General features: G+C 34.3%; 1 protein-coding gene across 1 annotated transcript in view; it reads left to right on the forward strand.

Annotated features, from left to right (window-relative positions):
- The first annotated feature begins 338 nt into the window (after positions 1–338).
- Dnal1 (dynein axonemal light chain 1) overlaps positions 339–25,945 on the forward strand; it is a 41,304-nt gene continuing 15,697 nt past the window's right edge. The window contains exons 1-5 of the mRNA XM_047541258.1: positions 339–436; positions 4,955–4,993; positions 8,410–8,519; positions 12,193–12,248; positions 20,715–20,770. Coding sequence (XP_047397214.1) covers positions 434–436; positions 4,955–4,993; positions 8,410–8,519; positions 12,193–12,248; positions 20,715–20,770 — 264 coding nt within the window. The 5' untranslated portion in view covers positions 339–433. The remainder of the gene's footprint in view (positions 437–4,954; positions 4,994–8,409; positions 8,520–12,192; positions 12,249–20,714; positions 20,771–25,945) is intronic.

The following is a 25,945-nucleotide window of genomic DNA, read 5'->3' on the forward strand; positions in this document are numbered from 1 at the left end:
GGATTGCCAGGCAAATTACACACAGTAGGTAGTTTATTCTCCCCGGTTAAGAAAAGAACGGGAAAGGCGGTCGTTGGGGGAAAGGAATTTTGAAAGTTCTTTTATGAGAACGGCAAATGCTATCGGGAAGTTTTGAAGATTTAAACGTCACTCCAGATCGGATGACAATGCTTTTGGAAGGTAAAAGCACACCTCCCCGCCACCCGAGACGGTTAAGCTCTCCAGCCTTCGGCCGCTGGGCGGTGAGTGGCAGCCTGGCGGGAGGACCCCGGCCCGCCGCGCCGTCCCACAATGCCCCGCTCGCGCCACCCCAAGGGCGGAGAGGAAGGACCGCTGCCGGGGCAGGCGTCCGCCGAGAGCGCCGAGCGCTGCGCATGCGCACTGACCCCGGCGGGCCCTAGCAACCGGAGCAGTGACAGTAGCAACCGCCGGAATGGTGAGTACCCTCCGGGCCTCCTAGCCAAAGCTGAGATGTGGTTGGGACTGGAAAAGGGTGACTGTGGAGCGTCAAGGGCGACGGGGTCCTCGAACAGCGGAAGGGAGTCGATAGCGGATGTTGGCTCCGTGGAGTCCGAGGCCTGAGGCGAAAGGAGAGCCCTGGCAACGGGTGGTCTGGGGTGAAGGCGGCCTGGGGCTGGTTGGAAGTTGGGTTAAGTAGAGGGCCCCCCCTCCGGGCCCCCCGCAGAAGAACAGGGAGGGCGAAAAGCGGGAAGTTCTTGGGAAAAAAGGATTAGAGTGCGAAAGATTTTGGGAAGGGGAATGTGGATGAAGATAGCTTTTTACATAGCAGTAATTTTAATTCCCCACCCCCTGGTGAGACGGAGGGGGCGCGGGCTGGTTACCAGAGGGGTCCGTGTAACGCCGATCCGCAGCAGTATCCATAACCTGTGAGGTACCACAGTGCCCTCCGAATGACTCTAAATGCAGTTATTAGGTAACGCTGATGGAACATACTAGGGCAGTGTAGCTCAGATTTCAGTATGCATAAGTTTGAGCTTGTTGGAATGCATATTGTGAATTTTTAATATGATTGGGTGTTCAGGAATGTGTATTTCAACAGTGCATCTCAAGTGATTCTAAAATTGGGGAGTGTCCCACTACACTTAGAGAAATCATTCTGCCTTCGGCTTAAACTTTACCAGCGGTTTTGTCCAATCAGAGATTTTATGAAGTAATGATTTTGTCTAGTGATGCTTCTCAGCTCCTAAAGTGTGCACTGCTTTGCTTACCTACTTGGTAATTCCAGCTAGTAGTTTGAAAAGGTTTATATGTGATTGTCCTGCTGGATGGAGATGTTGATGAAAAAGTATTGGGACTGGGAGTATAATTCAGGGGTAGAGTTTACCTAGTATGTGTGAATCCTTGGGTTCCTTCCCCAGCACCAGGAGATAGAAAGATAGATAGATAGACATAAATACAGGCCCACATAGTATTTTTAAAAAAAAAATTTAAGTAGCTTAAAAAGATAGTTGTAGCTCGGTGGTCCACGCTTGCCTTGCACGTGTGAGGCACTGGGTTTGTTCCTCAGTACCACATGCAAATAAATAAAATAAAGGTATTGTGTTCAACTAAAACTAAAAAAAATTTTTTTAAAGATAATATTTCACATTAAAACTTCTGACTTCTCTAAAAAATGTTTCAACATTGGACATATTTTTTCACATTTTAGTATTATTGAAATACAGTATCTCATAATTGGCAACATCTTTTCTTTCTTAATGGTACATGAAACAAAGGTGTTAAAATTAGTGGAATTTTGTACTTAAAGAAATACGATGTTAGGATAATTCGTTTCCCCAAATCCCATCAGCCAAGAGTTGTCTGCAGCCAAGTAGAAGTTATGTTCTTTACATGGGCTCTACCCTTACCGGCCCAGGTTTATCAATTAATGATATCCATTTGGTCCTTTAGGAATTTGAGTTTTTGACTCCTACTACCTATTAAGGGAAACCAGTGTTTGGTAAAAACTTTTATTGCCATCGTAGACAACTAGATTGCTTCTCTTTTTACAATGTTGTGAAAGTGTTCTTTATGTGTCTTTTTATGAGCTCATGCATGCAAGGATTTCTCTGGGAAATACAGCTAGGAGTGGATTGCTCAGTCATAGGGTTTATGCATACTTAATTTCCCTAGGCACAGTCACTCTGCTTTCCAGAATGACTGGAACAATTTTTACTTTCTCCAGCGAAGAAATGTTTTTCTCTGCATTCTTACCAACTTTCTCACTTTTATTAATCTGCAAATGTATCTTAGTGTCTAGTTGTTTTACTTTTGAGTTTTTCTGATTTTCAGTGAGTTCAAACACCTCTTAATATTACCTAGGTTTTAGTTTCTGTGAATTGTCTGTTTATATTTTTGACAATTTTTCCATTTTTATTTGTAAAATTTAGGATTTCCTTGTGTATGCTAAATGCTATAATAGTCTTTCATTGCTTTCAAGTGGAAGATATCTTCTCATAATTTTACTGTTAACTTTATCAGTGGTGTTCTGCACTTGCTGATTGTGTTTACTTTAATACTTACCAGTTTATTCTATTGGGTTTCCTTTACAGATTATCATCTCCACATGGTAACAGTTTAATTTCCTCCTTTTAATCATTCCACTTTGTATTTCTTTTGTTATAACATTTATTAAGATCTCTCAAACCATAGTAAACAGTAGCAGTGATAATGTGCATCCTTGATGTTTTTGGGACCTTGAAGGGAATATTTTTAATGTCACCTTTTCAGTTAGGCCCATTTTGGCTACCTTATTTAAAATAAATACCCTCCACATACACATATACTTTCTGATACCCCTTACCAAGCTCAGAGTTTTTTTTTTTAAATCTGATAATTTGTTATCTTCTAATATATTACACAATTTATTTGTAAGTACTTAATTTCCTTTTGTCCCCTTTAGCAGATATAAGTTTCATGAAGGAAGGAATCTTTGTTTAATTCAGCATGTCAAAGACACATAAAAGAATGCTTGGCACGTAGTAGATACTCACAGAATAGTTGCTGAAATAAATGAATTTCTCCAAGTATGGTGTTGCAGATTTTTGCTATATAACTTTTATCAAGTAGGAATTTCCCTTTAATTGTGAGCTAAAATTTAATATCAGATATAGAAATTTATCAAGTGTTTTCTACACTTATTGAAATAAACATGATTTTCCACTTTAACCCATTAATTATTTACACATTGAAATTTTTCTGTTATGCTCTTTGTGCTTTTGAGATAAACTATTCCTCTTGATCATGGTCATTGTACATCATTAACTTTGGAGAGATCTAATATTATCCAGACTTTCCAAATCTGTGTTGAAAAGTAAAGAGGACTCTTTATGTAGTTATGCCATCAAGGTTATACTAGCCTCAAAATAAGTTGGCAGCTTTCCCTCTTTCTCTGGGTTCTGAAGCAACTTGTATAACAAGGAATATTCCTTGAAAGCTTGTTACAGTTCACTTGTAAAACCATCTAGACTTGGAGCTTTAGGGAAGAAGGTTGAGGGTAAATCTCTTTGATTATCATTTTTTAAAATTTTTAGTTATAGATAGACACAATACCTTTATTTTATTTATTTATTTTTATGTGGTGCTCAAACCCAGTGCCTCGCTCATGCTAGGAAAGCACGTTACTACACTAAGCTACAACCCCAGCCCTGTTTATCATTTTAATGTTTGCAATAGTATTGTTCTATTCAAAGTTTCTGATTTTTTCATGTGACAGTTTTCACATTTTTATGTTTTTCTAGAAATGAATACTTCATCTAGGTTTTAAAACTATTGCAAATTTTGCTTATTTTAAAAATCTCTGTGATATCTAGTTATTTCCCCTTATTCATTTTGTATTTTAAATTTCTATGTATCTTATTTTTGCCTAGTCTTGCTTGCAAGAGATTTTAAGAACCAACGTTTAGTTTTGTTACTCTTTCCCCTCCTGTTCTGCTTTTCATTGACTTCTTTCTTTGTATTTCTTCTTTGGGTTTGCAATATGTACTTTAAAAAAATGTCTTAAGTACTTATTAGCTCACTTTTTTTCTATCTCTTGTTTTGTGATAAATGCATTTGAAAATACAGATTTCTTCCCTAGTGCAGTATTCCTCAAATTTGAATTTTTTTTGTCTTTTAGTTTTCCTTTGGATACACAGGTTATTTATTATACAACATGTCTTTACTTTCTAGAAACAGTGGTATCTTCAAAAACTTTTGATATTGCTTTTGATATTGCTTCAAAAACTTTTGATAGTCCTCTTTTTTAATGAACTTCTGTAGTAATTCATTAAGGACATCTTCATGTGCCTTCAAAGTTTTAAATATATTGAATTGAATCTAAGATGTTGATTATAAGGCACACTATTTTATCTTATAGTAATAAAAATACATTGAAATTGAACTATGACAATTTTTTTATCTTTTAGAATTTTTATTTTGTGCTTATTGATGGAATTCTTTTAAAAAGACTTAGACATGTAGATTTTTATCATGTCATCCTTTGCAAACATGAAAAGGAGTATATGTGTATGAAATAAAATTGTTAATATTTTTATAAAATTTTGCCATTGTCATCTGACCACAGCAATTGTAAATTGTTCCTGATTGTAAGATGCACGCAAATTTCAATATTAAAATGTAAAAGAAGATGTAGATTTTGGAATCAGTGAAATAAGATATGTTTTAATATCAAGTGTTGAAAGTTATATATTTTTTGTAAATCAAATGGAAGTGAAATGAATGAGTATTACATAGTGATTTCCTTATTTTTTTAAAGAGGTCTATAAAGAAATCATTAAAAATACCCTCTACCTATGAAGTCTCAAAGAAAGATATTAATCCTTTTAAAGGTAGAAGCCAAGCTAATGATTATTGCATGAAAATTGAATCAATAAATCACACCAATAAAAACAGCCTGTTTGTTCTTCTTCCTCTTCTTTTTTTTCTTTTTCTTTTCTTTTTTATTTCTTTTAAGGCAAAAGCAACAACAATCAAGGAAGCCCTAGCCAGATGGGTAAGTATATGAGTTTTTCCTTCTTTTGGAAGCCATACAAGGAAAGTTTGGATAGTTATTTAAATCCGACCATTCAATACAAGGTATCCTTGTGATATTGGAACTGTTCAGCTATCTTGTCTGTGATAGTGGATACATGAACTTATACAGGTGATAAAATTGTTTGGAAGTAATACAAAGATACAAACACATGTTCACTCATACATGTAAGTGAGTACTAGTAAATTTGGGAAAATCTAAAATTGATATATTGTATCAATAGCAATACCTTAGTTACGATAGCGGTAATATTCTGGTCAAACTATACATGGGATCAATCTATTTTGTTTTGTTTTGCTTTTGTGGTGCTGGGGAATCAAACCCAGGGCCTCGTGCATTCTAGGCAAGTGCTGTTTTATTAAACTGCACCCCTCAAATATCTTAACAGAAATTTCAGTGAAAAAATTCTGACCACTGGAAAGTATGAATATGAAAAGGCTGATTCACTTATTGCTATAAAATGGCTGGAACCTTTGTGTTATAGTCCATTTTCTTTTCCAGTTTTATCAGTCATTTTCAAGTAATAGAGTAGTAAATGCAACGGATTGTCTAGGCTTTAATCAGATGATAGTTTTAGCCTGTTGGAGGTTAGAACAGAGACAGCGGAGGTTAGAACAGAGACAGCCAATATAGATCAATGTAAATCACACATGAACAACTGAAAATACATGCAGTAAAAACACTTAAGTATGTAGTAACATTAGAGGGGAAAATATATTGTAAAAAACATGCCTTATATATAAACCATAAGTGTATCAATCAGCTTTTCATTACTGTGACCAAAATACCTGACAAGAACAACTTGAAAGAAGAAAAGATTATTTTGGGTTTATGGTGTCAAAGATTCAGTTCAAGGTTGGTCAATTCCATTGCACTGGGCCCAAAGTGAGGCAGAACATCATGGCAGAAAGGCATAATGGAAGAAAGCTGCTCAACTCTTGGCAACCAGGAAGCACAGCAGGAGAGCCAGGGACAAAATATAATCCCCAAAGGCATGCTCTAATGAAATGCTTCCTCCAAGCCGCCCTCACTGCCTACATAATCCACCCAGTAGTCTACTGAAATTATTAATCCATAAAATGGATTTAAATCCATTGATATTTACAGTTCTCATAATCTGATCTTTCCCCTCTGAGCATTCCTGAATTAACTAACATGAGCCTTTTAACAGTGAGTATTTTGAATATTAATGTTCTATAGTTTGAATATTATGTCAGCATTTATAGATAGTATTTCCATAGAGTACAAAGATGGCACCTTAATTTCTGTGCCCAGGGACAACTTATTTGTCTGTGCTATGTAGTTTGTTACATAACAAGGTACTCTTTACTCTTGTAGTTTGGCTTTGGAAAAAAGTCTTCTAGAAGATTTGGTGTCTAGGAAAAATAAGCAAAAGTAGATAAAATAATGAAATATTTGAATTCTTATTTTAATGCTTATAAATTTATTTTAATATTTTATTTGTTTGGTTAAATATTTAATAAGATATGTTTTGTTAGAGATAAAAAGTATGAGAAGACTCATATTTGGTTTTCTTGGATTAAATTTTAGGATTTTTATCTTATTTACTTAAAATAACTAGTGATTTGTTTCAGTTTATAGATTCCATTTCTAGTTTACTTTATGGTCATCAGTCTTTGATGTTAAGATTCCATCAACTTCACTTTTTCAATGCTTTTTTCACATTAATTTTTAACATTTAAAAGTGCTCTTAATTGGCACACAATTGTACATATTTATGGGATACAATGTGACATTTTGATATATGTATGTAATGTAGAATCATCGATTCAAGGTAATTAGCATATCCACCACCTCAAACATTTATCATTCATTTGTGCTAAGAATATTCAAAATCCTTTCTTATAGTTATTTTGAAATATATAATAAATTATCATTAGCTATAGTCACCCAACTGTGACTTATTCCTCCTATCTAACTGTAGGTTTGTACCTGTTAACCAAACCTCTCCCTGTACTTCCCTCCCCCTTACTCTTCCCAGCCTCTGGTAACCACTATTCTACTGTGGACTTCTATGAGATCAACTTTTTTAGCTTCCATAAATGGGTGAGGACCTGCAGTATTGTCTTTCTGTTCCTGTAACATTTCACTTAAAATGAATGAGTCCTCCTGGCTCATCTGTGTTGCCACAATGGCAATCTGTCATTTGTTGAAGATCTATAGGGTTTCAGTTTCCTTTCCTCTAACCTACAAATGTGCAACACAAAAATACTGAGTAGATGTATGTTAGATCTCCTTTCAATGGATTGTATATTTTCTGTTGTTGATGTGTGATGAGTTGATTTTTTTTAAACGATCCTCTTTTGTATGTTACATTTCACAAGGTTACAGAAAACACAGGAGGGCAAAGGAAATGGTCCCTGAGCTTCAAGTTATGTCTGAGAGAGAGAACTAACTCTAGGTTAATGAGGTGCTTGGAAAATATCAATAGGCAGCTTGTACTGGTAATTAAATTTTAAATTGTGTGCGTAATACTGAAATTAAATACTAAGATAGGATTTAGTGAATTAGAGTGGAACAGATAGCTTTGATCTCAGCTGTGTAGTAAAGAGAATATCTTTAAAATTTCTTAGTATTTAGGGTTCTAACTCAGGCTGAAATAAGTATAGAAAAAAAGAAGATGAAAGAATCTTACAAGTCTGAATCTGATATTTAAGAAGAGGTCTTTTGGTGACAAGGAATTCTTTTTAGGAAAAAGTTTTTGTTTACTAATTGATAGGCATTAAAAGATTTTTTTAGTTATATGTGACACAATACCTTTATTTAATTAATTTATTTATTTTATGTGGTGCTGAGATTGAACCCAGTGCCTCACATGTGCTAGGCAAGCGCTCTACCACTGAACCACCACCTCAACCCCTGATAGACTTTTTATTTGTACTGGGAATTGAACCCAAGGACCTTACCACTCAGCTATATTTCCAGTCCTTTTTTATTTTTCATTTTGAGACAGGATCTTGCTAAGTTGCTGAGGTCTCATTAAGTCACTGAGGCTGACCTCAAACTTGAAATCCTCCTGCCTCAGCCTCCCAAGTTGCTAGCATTACAGGCATGTGCCTCTGCATCTGGAAATAGGTAGACAAAGGATTTTAAATAAAACAAAAATATAAGTTATTTTCTTTTTTCCTTATTTCCTTTCACTAGGGACCTGACAGTTATCTGATTGAGCCATGTAAAAGCCTGGTTTTTAGGGTCAGCATGTACATGGTCCAGTAAGTGATGAATAATTATAAAATAGTTATTAAAGTTCTAAAAATTGTCTTGAAGTAAACCTTGAAAGTCCTTTGGAAATTTTTCCTCTTTTGTTTTACATCATAACCAGGGATCATTTTGTTCCAAATTAACTTTTCTCATAGGAAGAGAAAACTGGTCAGAGGCCATCTGAAACCAAAGAGATAAAACTTTATGCCCAGATTCCCCCAATAGAGAAGATGGATGCATCCTTGTCCACACTTGCTAATTGCGAGTAAGTTCTCTTTTTTCATCCTTCTAGTGTTGCTATTTAGTTTTCCTTCTTTTTCTTAAACACACTAGAATATATTTGTTTTCTGTGATTTTCATATTTTTGTTTGTTTATTGAAATTCTTGCTTTGGGGAGGCTAACTGTGAAAGATTACTGGATTATAGGATTATTAATGGAATGATACTGAACTGTTCAGTATTTTTCAATACAGTTTTTATATTATGTTTGGAAATAGAAAATTCCTAATTTTTTGGAAGAAACTAAACAACAGAATCAACTATTACTCTGCCATTTGAGTTGACTACTCTTTTTGTAAAATTATCAAAGTTAGAACTGCAATTTTTTACTGATTACCCAAGAGATACCCATTTTAAAAAAAACCTAAAATTACATTTCAAAACATCCAGGAAATATAAAGAACAAAAACTTTTAACATCAACCTAAATTGCAGTATCTTGTGAAACCAATGTTAGCATTTTGATATAGTCTTCTAATTGTTTCCCCCCAGTACTAGGGATTGAACCCAGGGGTCAGGGGTACTCTTCCACTGAGCTATATCCCCCCAGCCCTTCTCATTCTTATTTTGAGACAGGGTCTCACTAAATTGCCAAGACTGGCCTTGAAGTTTTGTTTTTTCTGCATCAGCCTCCTTATTAGCTGGAGTATGTGCCACCACACCAGGCTAATTAAAAAAAAAAAATTCTAATTGGGATCAAATTATACTTATTTTGTAATCCTGTTTCCCATGACTTCAATTATCAGACCTATGTTAATTTCTTTTAACTTATTTTCTAAATATTCTACTCACTGTAGTATGCTGATTTTAAGTCCTTTGGTTATAGGCCAAGGAGTGGGATAGCTGGGTCAAATGGTGGTTCCATACCAAGTTTTCTAAGGAATCTCCACACTGCTTTCCAGAGTGCCTGCACCAATTTGCAACCCCACCAGCAATGTATGAATGTACCTTTTTCCCCTCATCCTCTTCAGCACCTATTGTTGCTTGTATTCTTGATAATCGCCATTCTAATTGGGATAAGATGAAATCTTAGCATAGTTTTGATTTGCATTTCCTTTATTACTAGAGATGTTGAACATGTTTTTATATATCTGTTGATTGCTTGTAGATCTTCTTCTGTTAAGTGTCAGCTCATTTCCTTAGCCCATTTATTGATTGGGTTATTTGTATTCTCAGTGTAAAGTTTTTTGCGTTCTTTATAAATTCTGCAGCATACTACAGTGATGCAGCCACATCAGTGTTGATAGCAGCTCGATTCATAATAGCTAGATACCCTTCAATAGATGAATGGATAAAAAAAAACTGTGGTATATATATACAATGGAATATTATTCAGCCATAAAGAAGAATAAAATTATGGTGTTTGCAGGTAAATGGATGGAGTTAGAGAATATCATGCTAAGTGAAATAAGCCAATCCCAAAAAACCAAAGGCTGAATGTTTTCTCTTGATAAGTGGATGATGATACCTAACAGCGGGGGAGGGGGCATGGGAAGAATGTAGGAAAGATGGATGTGTAGAGGGAAATGAGAGGTGGGCAGGGGGAAGGAAAGATAATGGAATGAGACAAACATCATTACCCTATGTACATGTAACAGTGTGTCTACTTCCTGTACAGCCAGAGTAATGAAAGTTGTACCCCATTTGTGTACAATGAATCAAAAAATAATAAAAAAAGGGAAAAAAGTCCATGTAAAAATAAATAAATAAATATTCTACTCCATTTTTAGCAGGATTGTATGCTAATTTGAGGTAGTTATGCAGTGCCACCTCATGTTTTCAGACCCCAGTGTCTCCTGTCAGGGCCCTGAAGTATCTGAAAAGTTCTTTCTGCCTTCTTCATGGTGTTTCTCTAAGTGGGATTCCTTCACCACATGTACTTTCTGCAGGAGATAAGCTCCATCCCAATTTTATAAAATCAGACTACTAATGAAATCTAAGAATCTCTACAGTAGGCAGTTGGGTGGTTCTTGGACACATAATTGTGAACACATATTTGTGAACACATTTGTAATATTCCTCATATCTATCTTTGGGATTAAAGGGAAAAGCAAATATGTACTTACTGTGTGCAGTTCATTCATTGTGATGAAAACATATGGGCTTACATAAAAATCTACCTGGGATTCTATTTTGGCTTCTAGGATGATCTTTTTTGTCATTAAACCACCCAAAAGGTAAACAAACTAGAGAAGATCTTGTACCCTATGCAAAAACCTTCAGAAACCATTTAGAAAGAGTTAACTTGTTCATATTTTTGCTGACAATCTCTTTGAGAAAGCTGCCTAAAAAGGATTTAAAGAATTATTTTCCAATAATATTCCTAGATTTAAAGGCACTTTGTTTATCATTGGTAGGTCTCAGGAATGGGGGTTAATTAGAATATGTACAGATTTGGTGAAAACTATATAGTAATTACTTTTGCTATTTCAAACAGATAAAAAAATGAATAATTCCTCTTCAAGTCAAATATGAGGGTAAGACACATGTTCTAGCATCAAACTTACCTGGATTTTAATTTTGGACCTGCCACTTTGTGGCCAGGTAATATTGGGGAAATTGCTTAACACCTTTGTATCTCAGTTTCATTTGTAAAATGTGGATAATAATAATATTTATTTCAGAAAATTGTGATTATTAAAATAATACATGTAAATTGCTTAGAATAATAGTGGGCACACATTAAATGTTCAACAAAATTAACCTTTATTATTATATGTTTTGCATGAAATTTCTAAGATACTAAACATTTTAATCATGGAAGAATGTATAACTATGTTCCCTTTAAAAACTTTGTTTTCATATAATTAAAATATATGTAGAAAAATATATGCAAACTATTAAAAGTATGCATCTCTAGGGAGCGTGTACCAATTAGGATTACATATGACATTACATTTTTTTAATAGACATTTCCTAAAGATTTAACACATGAAAAAATGTATCTTTACAAATGCATAAACAGTTCTGTTTTGGTGGGTTGGGTTTTGTTTTGTTTTATTGAAGTTGTATGAAATATATTGTTTTGCAAGATGGTTTTTGAATTCAACTTATATCATGGACATCTTCACAAGTCATTATCTGTCTTTTTTTTTTTTTTTTTTTCCAGTGCTGGGGATTGAACCCAGGGCCTTGTGCTTGCAAGGCAAGCACTCTACCAGCTGAGCTTTCTCCCCAGCCCCTTACAAGTCAATATCTATAGCTCAAAATCATTTTTTTAGTATCAGCATAGTATTTTGTTATCTATTACAAAGTTGACAGACTTTTTTAGGTTTTTTTGCTATTATAATCATATAACAAATAATCTAGTTTGTATATCTTTTGGCATTCATCTTTGTATTCTAGTAGGAATGTATTCCTAGCAGTAAAATACTGGGTCAAAGAACACATGCATTAAAAATTTTAATAGATAACATCAAACTGCCTCAAAAAGATTTTTTAAATTTCCTACGATGAGTGCGTATTAACATTTATAATCAAAGGGGGGGGATAATTTCAAAAACAAATTAATTCCATGACTGAATGTGGGAAAAGAATTCAATGTAAAAAAGCGAATTATTTAAATATTATGTTCTATGGGAACTACTATTGAGGAATAATTTTTAATATACTATTTAAGTTCTTCATGTTAATTCAAGTTTTTTCTTTGTTCTTTTGAAGGAAGCTTTCACTGTCTACAAACTGCATTGAAAAAATTGCCAACCTGAATGGCTTAAGTAAGTGATCCACAGTAACAGATGGTTCTTGAATTTTCTAGTTGTTGGGATAAACATTCCAGAGACACTGTAATTCTAGAGGCTGGCACCTGTTTCTTTGTTTCTTTCTTTCCTTTTTTTGTTTTTGGTTTTTTGGTTTGTTGGATTTTTTGTTGTTGTTGTTTTTTTGTTTTTTTTTTTTGGTTTTTGTTTTGCTTTTGGTGCTGGGGATTGAACCCAGAGGTACTTTACCACTAAGCCACATCCCCAATCCTTTTTTACTTTTATTTTGAGACATGTTCTCACTAAGTTGCATAGGGCCTCCCTAAGATGCTGAGGCTGTCCTCAAACTTGCAATCCTCCTGCTTCAGCCTCCCAGGTCACTGGGATTACAGGCATGAGCTCATCTGGCATGGCACGTGTTTTAGCCACAGTAATTGTCAGATGACAAAATGTAAAACCATGTATCTTAAGTTTGATTATCCAAAGAAAATGACACTTGTACATTTTAATAATCTTTTAACATTTTTATAAAGTCATACTTGAAATACTTTAAATAGAAAATCAGATTTTTGTTGTGTATTTATTTCTTTGTTTAGATTTGTCTTGTGTGTATTTCAAACTTGTTATATTTTAAATGAAATCCCTCACCATCTCTTTTTTCCTCCTGGTTTCTTATTCTTGTTAATGACATCTCCACCTTCTCAGTTCCCAAGGCCTCTGACTCTCAATTAGTTTACAATTGCTGCCACAACTTGATGACTTAAAACAACAGAAAGTTATTTGCTCACAGTTTGGGAGGTCAAAAACCTACAATAAGTTTCATTGGCCCAAATATCATAAGCCACATTCCATAAGAAGCTTTAGGTGGAAATCTTTTTCTTGCCTCCTCCATTTTCTTTTTTTTCCCCCTTCCTTCTCTTCTCTTTTTTCTTTTCTCCCCTCCCTTCCCCACTCTCTCTTTTTTTTTTTTTTTTTTTTAAGTACTGGGATTGAACCCTGGGGTGCTCTACCACTGAGCTACTTTTCAGTCATTTTTATTTTTTGTTTTGAGACAGGATCTTGCTGAGTTGCCCAGGCAACCTGCCCCTCCTAACTCAACCTCCAGAGTAGTTGGGCCTCTTCCATTTTTAAATTTTTCTCTTTTTTCCACATTTTTTTTTTACTGGTACATTATAGTTGTACATAATTTGTACATGCACACAATTTAACAGTATAATTTGGCCAATATCATTCCCTAATATTTTCCCTTTCCCTCCTCTTCTCCCTCTCCCTGGTCCCTTTTCTCTATTCTACTTATGTTCCTTTAATTTTCATGAGATCTGCCACTCTCCACCATTCTTTTCCTTTTTCCTCACTAGTCTCCACATATGAGAGAAAACATATGATCCTTTACCTTCTAAATTAGGCTTATTTTGCTTAACCGAAGGTTCTCAAGTTCCATCCATTTTCCTGCAAATGACATAATTTCATTTTTCTTTATGACCCTCTTTCCATTTTCTTGGCTTCTGACTACATCACTCCAATCTCTGCCATCACACTGACTTCTCCCATTCTGTCTGTGTCAGATCAAATCTCTGCCTCCCTCTTGTGAGGACACATGTGATTGCATTTAGGCCACACCCAGATACTGAGGACAATTTTCCCATCTTAAGGTCCTTAATTTAATCGTATCTACAAAGTACCTTTTTGCCATTTATGGTAACATTCGCAGATCCTAGGGATTAAGGTATAACTATCTTTGGGAGAATCATTATTTAGTTCTTCTCTCTCTCTCATATTCTCTCTTTTCTTCATTTAAAGCATATACCCAATTCATCACTAAGTCCTATTAATTCTACTCTTCGAAGGAACTTTCAAATAATTTGTTGCTTTTCCTTTTCAAGGAGCCACAACTTGAATTTAGAACCTCATTAGCTTCCCCTTAGATCATGTTTATCAAACATTTTTACCACTTTCTGCAGTAAGACATATATATATAAATTTATTATATACTCATATGAATATACATACCAAATATATACATACACATCTAAACTGGAATAGAGTTTACAAAACAATATGAACCCTTATAGCATAGGGTCCAGTATGTATTTTTTTAATTTGATTTTTTTCTTAATGTTGACCACAACCAAGTTGATTTTAGAACTCATTAATGGATCATTTCCCATAGTTAGGAAAAAACTACCTTATGAATTTTGTGATGACTCCTAATCGATCTCCTTTTCTTCTTTCTGTTGTTCATTTAAACTTTATCACCGATACGAGAGTTTTCTTTCTAAAAATATTATTTTTGCCAGATGTGATGGTGCATGCCTGCAATCCCAGCAGCTCAGAAGACTGAGGCAGGAGGATTACAAGTTCAAAGCCAGCCTCAGCAGTTTAGCAAGGTGCTAAGCAACTTAGTGAGACCCTGTCTCAGAATAAAAATATAAAAAGGGCTGGGTATGATATGGTTAAGTACCCCTGGGTTCAGTCCTCAGTACCAAAAATAAATAAAAAATAAAAATATTATTTTTATATCATTTTCCTAGATCCAAGACCTGTTAATGGTTCTCCTTTGCTTAGTGAAAGCCTAATGTCCTTTATTTTTGGGTACCAGGGATTGAACCCAGGGGCATTTAACCACTAAGCCACATCTGAAGTTCTTTTTTGTATTTTATTTAGAGACAGGGTCTTGCTGAGTTGAGTAGGGTCACACTAAGTTGCTGAGGCTGGCTTTGAAATCAGATCCTCCTGCCTCAACCTTTTGAGTTACTGGAATTACAGACATGCACCACCACACCCCACAAAGACCTAACGTCTTAATGTCGAAAGTCATCTAAAAATTTGTACCCCCCAAAAAAAATTTTTAAAAACTTATAGCACTCTATTCACTCCCAACATACCATTCTTTTATTATGACTTTGTGTATTTATTAATGCAGTGCTTTTCATGGAGAGCAGCCCCCTCCTATAATAGGAAAATCCTATAAGAAATAAAGATTAAGAATGCCACATTCAAATGTTACTTCCCTTTCTAAAAAACCTCCGTAATTTCCATCGTCATAATTAGTTCTTCTTTGAGAATATTTATAGTAGTCTACCTTGGCTTATACTAATAGTTATCCACTTCATATAATTCTTGTGAAGATTAAATGAGTTAGGAGGCAGGCATGGTGGTGCATGCCTGAAGTCCCAGCAGCTTGGGAGACTGAGGCAGGAGGATCTCGAGTTCAAAGTCAGCCTCCGCAAAAACGAGGCACTAAGCAACTCGGTGACACCCTGTCTTTAAATAAAATACGAACTAGGGCTGGGGATGTGGCTTAGTAGTTAAGTGCCCCTTAGTTTAATCCCCAGTACCCACTCCCACCAAAATGAGTTAGGATACATGAAGTACTTAGAATTGCGCCTGGTTCAGATGAAATTCTCAATAACTATTAGTCACTATTATAGTTGGGAATATGTTTTACTCTTTAGATAGTGAGCTTCTTGAGGGCATGCATCACATATTATTAATCTTTTCTATTCCAGACCCCTTCCCCAATAATACCTTTCTTTCTCAAAGTTAGCACTCCAGGGGCTATAAAGTTTTAGGGTGCTTGTCTACTCTGTGAAAGACCTTGAGTTCAATCCTGAGCACCACCCCACCAACACAAAAAAAAAAAAAAAAAAGAAGAAAGAAAATCAAAGTTGGCATTCCATATTTTTACAGTACTGGAGGGGGAAGTGTTAACTATTATCTTAGAGTGGACTTAAAATGACTCCCCCATTCTAATTTTTTTGCTGACTTGTTAAAAAATTTAGGAGATTTCATTTTATTTTCTGCCTCAATTTCTTTTAATTTAAGTAATTTGCTTGAGTCTACTTTGAAACATATATTATGATGATTATATGCTTTTCATTTCATAAAAATATGACTATGTTAACAGTGAAAAGGGTGACCTTCTACGTGGGATTGGCAATGGTTTTTGACTCATATTCTAACTTTGGTCATTTGGTGTGTGACTCGCAGGAAAATTATATTAAGACGAATCCCCAGCCAAGCATAGTGGTGCACACTTGTAATCCCAGCAACTTGGGGGACTGAGATAGGAGGATCACAAGTTCAAAACCAGCTTCAGCAACTTGGCAAGGCCCTAAGCAACTTAGTGAAACCCTGCCTCAAAATAAAAAATAGAAAAGGGGCTTGGGGCTGGGCACGGTGGCACGTACCTGTAATCTCAGTGCCTCAGGAGGCTGAGGCAGGAGGATTCCAAGTTCAAAGCCAACCTCAGGAATTTAGTGAGGCTTTAGTCAACTCAGTGAAACTCTGTCTCAAGATAAAAAATAAAAAAGGACTGGGTATGTGGCTCAGTGGTTAAGTGCCCCCAGGTTCAATCCCTGGTATAAATAATTAAATAGATAGGTAGATAGATAGATAGATAGATAGATAGATAGATAGATAGATAGATAGATAGATAAATCCATCCCAAAACTCAGTGGAAAAGGGTACCTTGATCAATTACTGATGTCTGCTATAGACAGAATGAAAGAATATAGGCATTTGTTACACTTGACTCATCTCCCTTTCGTTGTATGTGTAATATAAATAGTACTTCCTTATTCTATGGCTAGGAAATACATTTTATCTGTGACTATGAAGCAAAGAGAAGCCAACATATCCCTATGAAAGACTGAATTTATGTCTCTAGCTTGCCTGTTACCTCCATCCTTTCATGAACACAATAATTTACCTATTATGTTATGGCATAAAGGTCTGAAATACATAGATATCCTATTAACAGGTGGTTTATAGGGAAGAATAACCATAAGGATAATTTATTGTACCAAAACTGTGACTGGAAAACTGTATAACATGACTATATCCACAACTATGACTAAAAAACTATATATTGTAAGTATTAATAATCTCATATTAAAGATTGGAAATTAAGTTTTGTTTTCTTGTATCTTTGGTAAAACAAACAAAAACCTATACTCTTCCAGGTTACAGACAGACAAAACTTGAAAGCACTGTTTTGATTTCCATCAAGACCTTGTATGAAGAAAACAACAGTGTTTTCCTTCTAGTGGTACCTTACTTATGCAGCATATAAAATATGGAAAATACATAATTGTGTTAACATTAGAACATTTAGTCTATTAATTTTGATACCATAATTTACCTTTCACCTTCTTGGCAATACCTAAGATCTTTTGAGCCCTTCATTACCATTTTATGTGCATTTTAAAAAGAGTTTTATATATTAAGTTAAATATCTTGAAGTTGCATTTATTTTCTCCAGTGACCTCATCAATCAGTTTTTGGGGTGGTACTGGGAGTTGAACCCAGAGGCACTTAACCACTGAGCCTCTCATCCCCTGCCCTTTTTTACATTTTGTTTAGACACAGGGTCTTGCTAAGTTGCTTAGGGCCTCACTAAGTTGCTAAGGCCGGCTTTCAACTTGCAGTCCTCCTGCCTCAGCCTGCCTGGTCACTGGGATCACAGGTGTGTGCCACTGCACCCAGCTCTCTTTCCTCTTTGAAGCACTTTCAGTATTGGGTTTCTGTTCCACCATATCCTCCTGATTTTCTTCTGTCTTTCTGGCCTCCCAGTTTCATGTCCCCAGCTTTTAAATATTGCAGTGCTGCCATATTCAGTTCTTGAATCTTTTCTCTTTGTTCTCCTCACTTGCTCCCCAGATTATTTCTTCCAGGGTCATGGCTTTACCACCTATATGCAAATGGCTCCCAGATTTAAATCTCTAGTCCTGAGGTCTTCTCTGTACTCTAGGTTCACACATTTAGTTGCCTGAATTCCACTGAATGTCTAATAGACATCTCATACCTTAACATGAGCAGCTGGGATTATAGGCGTGCACCACCGCACTCAGTGATAATTTCTTTACTCTTTTATATCCCCTATACGACCTATTATTTCTCTCATTTCATGTCCTGTTACTCTCTTCCTTCGTTCTCTCAGGTAGTTTCTTGGGTCTTGTGAACATTTCTGATGTGGTTCTCTTGCAGAGCCTTTTCACTTAAAGTTCTTTGTTTCACTTCCTTTGGGTATTTGTTTAGAAGTGACTCTCTATCAAAATGTCAGCTGCTCCCTACCCTGTCATTTCATTCCTTTTATCTGCATATCTCCTTTTTCCTTCATACTGCTTATACCTTATACACTTTCTTATTTTATTGTCTGCCCAACATTAGCTTCAGGACAGCAGGAATTTTTATTACTTGCTGTAATATTGTGAGTGCTTATCGTTCCTGGCACAGTTTGAAAACTATGTATTGAACCAACACTTTTTTGAATAACATCTTTCTTTTCCTTATTATTATTTTTTATGGTGCTGGGGATGGAACTCAGGGCCTCGTGGATACTAGACATGTGTGCTACCACTGAGCTATATCCCCAGCCCTTAATATGCTTCTGATTCTTCATGAAATAACTAAAGAGAGAATTGTCATTTTCTATATCAAGAAGTTTTAAGGAATAATTTGTTATGTAAATCACAAATTCATAATTACATGGGGTATATTAGTTTGTGAAAGTTTCCAATACAAAGTCCTAGAGACTGTGTGGCTTAAACAACAGAAATTTATTTTTTCTTAATTCCAGAGCCTAGAAGTCTGAGATCAGCGTTTCAACAGAGTTAATATCTTCTGAGGCCTCTTTCTTTGACTTATAGAGGGCTCTTGGCTTGGCTTCTCCCTCTGTCTTCACATGGTTTTCCTCTGTATCTGTGATCCAGTTTCCTCTTCTTATAATGATACCAGTCATATTGGATTGGGGCTTACCTGAATGAACTCATTTTACCTCAGTTATCTCCTTATAGGTCCTATCTCCAAATACATTCTAAGGTAACTGGGAGATAGAAGCTACACATAAGAATTTTGAAGGGGATACAATTTAGTCCATAACATGTTGTCTTATTTCAGTGGTTAAGCCATTTTACATGAATTAGATCCTTCTTAAAATACCTTGTTCTGAAAGTTCAATGCTTCTCAAGAGAGTTTAAAATAATTTATTAAGTTAAATAAATTAAAACCCAAATTGTATGTGCCTGATGTACACACATTATTTATTGTATATGTTCCATAAATTAGGCATTTTACTGAATACTTTAGATAATTGTATCATTTAATATATGTATTCTTATGATACTTACATTCTCACATATTTGGTGAGACTGAGATTCAAAGACGTTTGTGTACCTAGAGAGTTGCAAAGTAATTCAATCTGTGTTCTTACCATTGAATTGTTTACATTACAGAATAGTGCATCCATCAGAATCATCTGCAGTGTCCCAATATAGTTACTGCTAGCCACATAGAGCAATTAAGCACTTGGAATGTGGCCAATGTGACCAAGAAACTAAAATTTTAATTAAATTTTAATTTTAATTAATTTTAATTAAATAGCCATATTTGGGTAGTGACTACCACATTAAATAAGAAGTTTAATTTGTAAGTAATTTTGTATTATTTATACAAAAGTACTCACAGTACTTTCTTGAAACAGAAGTGAGGTTTCCTGTATTTTACTAGAAATCTTTTTTTTTTTTTAATTTGGAAAAATAACATACACACATGGTTTTATTCAGATGGTTCAAAAGAGATTACAATGATACGATGAAAAGTAAGTCTTTTTCTGACCAGAGACTCTCATTTCCTTCCTAAAGGCAACCATTATTTCTATTTTCTTTTTTCTCTTCCCATAGTTATATCAACAACAACAACAACAGCAACAACATCACCAAAAAGCCCAGAAACATCCTTTTAAAAAATAAAAACAGGCATTTTCTTTTTAATCAAAACACAATTTTATTATTTAAAATATTGAAAAGCAAAAGATTTTTAAATACTAAATTTATTTCATTTCTCTTCTAATATTTCATGGAATAAAGGGAAACTTTTTTTTTTTTCTTTTCTCTTTTTGGAGTACTGGGGATTGAACCCAGTGACACTCTACCAATAAGCAACATCCCAACCTTTTTTGTTTTATTTTGAGACAGGGTCTTGCTAAATTGTCCAGACTGACCTTGAACTTGGGATCCTCCTGCCTCAGCCTCTCAAGTAACTGGCATCACAGGCGTGCACCACTGCCCAGCTTGTAAGGGGGAACTATACATAAATAATGTGTTTCTGTTTTCCCTTGTGACTTCTGATACTATATATTCATATATATTTGAAACATATATGCTCCCAAAATTAAAGTTAACCTCTTCTTTACTTTTATCTTTAACATTTTACCAGCCAGCAATTTAATATCAGGCATTCCAAATACCCCATCAGTTTTAATTGTAATATGAGCATGATGTGACGTTATGGTTATTGCAGTGCTTACCTTAGAAAAATTAATGTTACTCTGTACTTGATTACCTATTTTTATTAATAGCCTTTTTGCTCATCAAATGAGGTTATTCATTATATAAAACTTATTAAAGCTTTATTATACTAGATTTACAACAATTGTATAATTTGATTCTCATGAACAAAATGCTTTCTTCTTTTCCACTACAGAAAACTTGAGGATATTGTCTTTAGGAAGAAACAACATAAAGAACTTAAATGGACTGGTAGGTTGCTATTTATTACTTTAAAAAAGGCACACGCTTTTTTTTTATTATAAAAATGTCAATTGCAGAAGCTTTGCAGAGTAAAAAAAACAAGTTAAAAATATCTGTAAACCACTGACAATTTAAACACTGCTAACATTTTTATTTATGTCTTTTTGTCTCTTTTTCTGTCCTTCAGTGGGTATGTAGATAATGAAATTGTACTGTACATATTGTTTTGCAGCTCCCTTTTCACTTAATATGTAGAATTGACTTTCCCATTTCATTTGTTCAACAAATTCATTCAACATATTTCTCAAATGCCTACTTGAAGCCAGGCACTGATTAAGGCATTAGAGGTACAGCAGATTATAAAATGGTCCTTGTTCTCATAGAACTTACATTATATTTGAGGGAGATATACAAAGAGCTAATTGTATAATGTATCAGCTGGTAATGAATAAATAAAAATGAGGCATAAGAGAAGATGGAATGATGCAAGTCCTCTCTGTGGAAGTGAGATATAGACTGTAAAACTACAGAGCTGACCAAGGAGCAAGAACACCAGGCTGAGAAGGCAGTAGGTGTTAACATTCTAATTATACCCTCCCTTTTTATATTTTTATGGTGCTGGGATCAAACCCAGGACCTTGCACATGTTAGGAAATGCTGCACCACTGAGCTACACCCCAGCCCAGCTTGATATTCTGTTTTATTGATGTATCATAATTCATTTAAATCAGTTACTTATTATGTAGTTTATTTCTAATTTGGGGTTGTTATAATCAATTCTGTTATGAGTCTCCTTTTAGCTATATTATTGCACACATCCATGAATAATTCCTTTGATAAATTCCTTGAAATGAAATTGCTGGGTCAAAAGGTATGAATTTCTTTTAAGTGTCTTTTTTTTTGCTGGGGGGCGGATATCAGAGATTGAATTTAGGGGCACTCAACCACTGAGCCACATCCTCAGCTCTATTTTGTATTTTTCTTTGGAGACAGGGTCTCATTGAATTGCTTAGTGCCTCGCCAATGCTAAGGCTAGCTTTGAACTCGAGATCCTCCTGTCTCAGCCTCCCAAGCTGCTGGGATTACAGGCGTGTGCACTGTGCTCGGCTCTTTTAAGGCTTTTGTGATATATATCAAGTTGCCCTTTGTAAAGTTAGTAACAGTTTATATTCCTACCAGTAACGTTTGAGGTTTTCCATTTCCTGGTATCAACATTAGGCATTTATATTTTTTTCTTTTTGACAATATGTTTTATTTTTTTATTTACTGATTATTTCAGCTTCCTTCCAAAGAACAGATGAAACAATATTATGAAAATAGGCAATTTTTGGAAAGATAAAACTTCTTTCTTTTTTTGTATCTGTTCCCCAAAGGATAATATTTTTAGAAAAGTGTTTGTTGTTAAATAATTCATAAACATTCTAAATTTTTTTTTTTTACTTCTGCCCTCTCACCTCTACCAGTAAGTCTAGTTTGTGCTTTATAAGGGACAGTAGTGGGTTGAAACTGCGGTGCTTTCCATCAGTAATCCCTCAAAGTCAGACAGGCCAAAGTGGTCGTTCCCCATGCAGGAACAGTTTACCACCTGAATAGCAGTCAGTTTTCAGAGGTACAATTTTGGAATTTTCTTGGATTTATTAGCCAGTCTCTGAATTATATTTCCACTTCTGTGGGTTTATTTACCCACATAAAGTATTACTAATAATTTTTAAAATGCTCAGAAATTCTTCAGAATTAAATTCTGGAATTAAGTCAAAGAAATTTCTTTCCCCAAACAATAACCAACAGTTGAATTATTTGCTTTCTAATTGGATTGATGAGTAAAATTCTTAATGATCTGTAAAAAAAATAAAATTGTTTTTCTGGAGGGGTTGTTCTAAGTAGATTGGTAAATTTAAGGATATTTACTTTCCATTGTTTAAGTCTTAGGTGGCAAAAATTTCAAATGTAGAGACATTATTCATAGAGGGTAAAATATTAAATTATAGTATAGAAAATTAGAATTTATTGTATTTCAGCCTAAACAGTACCTTGAATTATCAATAAAGGAAGAGTTTGTAATAAATGTATCCCATAATTTTTAGGATCCATATGGTAGATGCTCAGATATTTGCCAGGTATTTCCCCCAGGTATTTGCCAAATCCCAGATTCTCAAGTATTGCTACAGTATGTAATTTCTTCCATGAAATGTAATAAATACCTACAGACAAAAAGTTTTAAAACACAAAGTTTTAGAAATACAGAATTAAAAGCATTATGGAGATAGTCTCTGGCGGAGCCATCACTTGTATAAATTTCTTCACTTTGTATACTCCTATCAATAACACCCAACACTTGGTTCTCTTTCCAGGATGTATCAGGCATATTTGTGGGCTGTGTGTGTGTGTCCAAAAACTTTAATTGTTATGTGTAAACTAAAGAGAAATAAAAATGCATAAGGGTACAGATGCCAGACTTGAAATAGGTTCACATACTAGCTGAATCATGCATCCAGACACATTTTAATAGCTGACTGAGTAAACTACAAATGATTAGTATGTGAAATGTGAAATTTTAAATTGAAGGAAAGTGGTTCATTTCAGACTACTTAAGAAAACTGACTATTAAGACACATTATAAACCCATTTGTATATATGATCTGGCCTTTGCCTTCCTTTCTGGTCTTATTTCATAGAGTTCTTCTAGTTTGTAATCTGTAGCCACAGGCCATATTTCATTTCCTTGACCTTGATAAGTTCATTCCTACCTGGGGAACTTCGTACTTGCTGTTCCCTTTGCCTTTAAAACTCTGTTACCATGAATTTCCACTATTTTGACTCCTCCTTAACCTTAATTTTTCAGCTCAGCTGTCACCTTCTTACAGGTGACCCATCCACCCTACCTCCCTATATCTAAAGAAACTTCTAGAGAGCAACTCTTAGGTCTTACAATTTATTTTTTATCTTATTCATTATTATCTGAAATTCATTGTTCTCTTTTTCTCCCTCTCATATATATAGCCCCACCAATGATCTCATCAGTTTTTTTCATCATTATCTATTATAGTGCTTGACACATATAATAGGCACTCTATAAATGTATATTGACTCAATGTTTTATTAAAATTCTATAACTAGTACTTAAGTTTAAATCTTAATATAAAAACAATATGTGTTCATTATAAAAATAAATAATTCATAAATATATGAAATATAATGTGGAAGTCATTCTTCTTGAATTTCCCTACCACCCCAATTAGGTCTATGAGATAACAGAAATAAAATTGTGAACTTTAAATTTTTTCTGAACACAGAAAAGTAAATAGATATCTGTATGTGCATGTACATATGTGTATATATTTATATATGTTATATTGTTTATAGTACTAATATACAAGATATGTTTTTCTGTAATTTTGCTTTTTTAAAAAATATCTTTTAAAATATTTTTTCTAGTTGTAGATGGACATAATACCTTTATTTATTTATTTATTTTTATTCAGTTTTACATTTTTATCCAACAGTACATCAGGAATATCTTCATGTCAATACATGCAGATTTAATGCATACTTTTTAATAGTTGTATATTTTTCCACAGTATTAATATACAAAAATGTCTTTAACTGTGTTCATGTATCATTTAATGATGGGGATATGTTCTGAGAAATGCATTGTTTAGTTGTGCAAACATCATAAAGTGTATGTATACAAAACCTAGATGGTATAGCCTACTATAAGCTTAAACTATATAGTATATACTGTCATGTATGGTTTGTCATTAACTAAAACATTACTACATGCCACATATCTGTATTCCTTTAATACTGGACATTTAGATTATTTCCAAATTTTTTTTTTTTTTGCTATTACAAATCATGCTGCATTTAACATCTTTGCACATATATCCTTCAACAGTTATTCAAGTGTTTACATAGAGTTTTAAAAGTAGAAACACTAATGATGTTTTGTGCATTTAAATTTTTCTCTTATTTATTTATGCATGCAGTCCTGAGGATTGAACCAGGGAGTGCTTTACCATTGAATTACATCCCTAGTCCTTTTAATTTTTTTATTTTGAGGCAATTTCTTGGTAAATTGCCAAGGTTAGTCTTTAATTTACCACCCTACTGCGTCAGCCTCCCAAGTCACTGGAATTACCGGCATGTGCTACTGAGCCCAGCTTGTTCATTTATATTTTTGATAGGTATCCAAATTATTCCCACATGCTTGTGCTAGTTTATACTTCCATTGGTGGTATACAGATGAGGATTATCTTCTCCACCCTCAGTGTTATTAGGTACTATTTATATGTTTAATATTTGCCAATATGATAGACAAAAATGGATTATTATGGGAGTTTTTCCCATTTTAAAAAATTAATTTTAAATGATACATAAAATTGTATATATTAATGGTGTACCATGTAATGTTTCAATACATGTATACTAAAGAATGGATTTTCTCTATGTAGAAACTTGTAATAAAACTATGCTCCAAAAGGATAAACAAGTAAAGAAAAAAGAAAAGTTACAAATCCTGTGTCCATTTCAGATATATACTCTTCAGGTTTGTCCATAAACACTGCAGAGGTGTTGTTTCAATTTGTATTATCCAGTCAGTTATAACTTTATGTAGGTATTTGAACTTTATATGTATTTCAACTTTGCATTTTATATGTTGATCATTTATGTTTTCTCTTTTGGAAATTGATCAAATATACTTTTTTCCCATTATTCTGCTGGCTTTATTCTGTGCATTCTTTGATATTTCTAATAATTAGCCATTTTGTGAAATATTGTTTGATTTGTCAGTGCAGCTACCATTTTTTAACTTTGTAGCAAGGTCTTTACATGCATTATCTCATTTTCAAATTCACAAGTAGATAATGTAATTATCATTTTAAGATATAGAAACTTGAGTTTTGACAGTGATGTAAAACACCCAAATATAGTGAGCATACATTCTTAAAACACTGTTGCTGAAACAAAGTAGTTTGTCAATAGTTATCATAATCTTAAATGTTTATTTACTTTGTTCCAACTATTCTGTATTTAGGAGTTCTTTATATTCACATATATGGACCAAGGTGGTAGACCAAGAACATGCATTGAGATATAGCTTGGGCAAAATATTGAAACAATCTAAGTGTTCATCAGTAGTGGACTAGCTAAATAAATAAATACTATGCATAGAGGGAAAACTGA

This window comes from Sciurus carolinensis, chromosome 2, assembly GCF_902686445.1.
Source record: "Sciurus carolinensis chromosome 2, mSciCar1.2, whole genome shotgun sequence".
Lineage (NCBI taxonomy): Eukaryota > Metazoa > Chordata > Mammalia > Rodentia > Sciuridae > Sciurus > Sciurus carolinensis.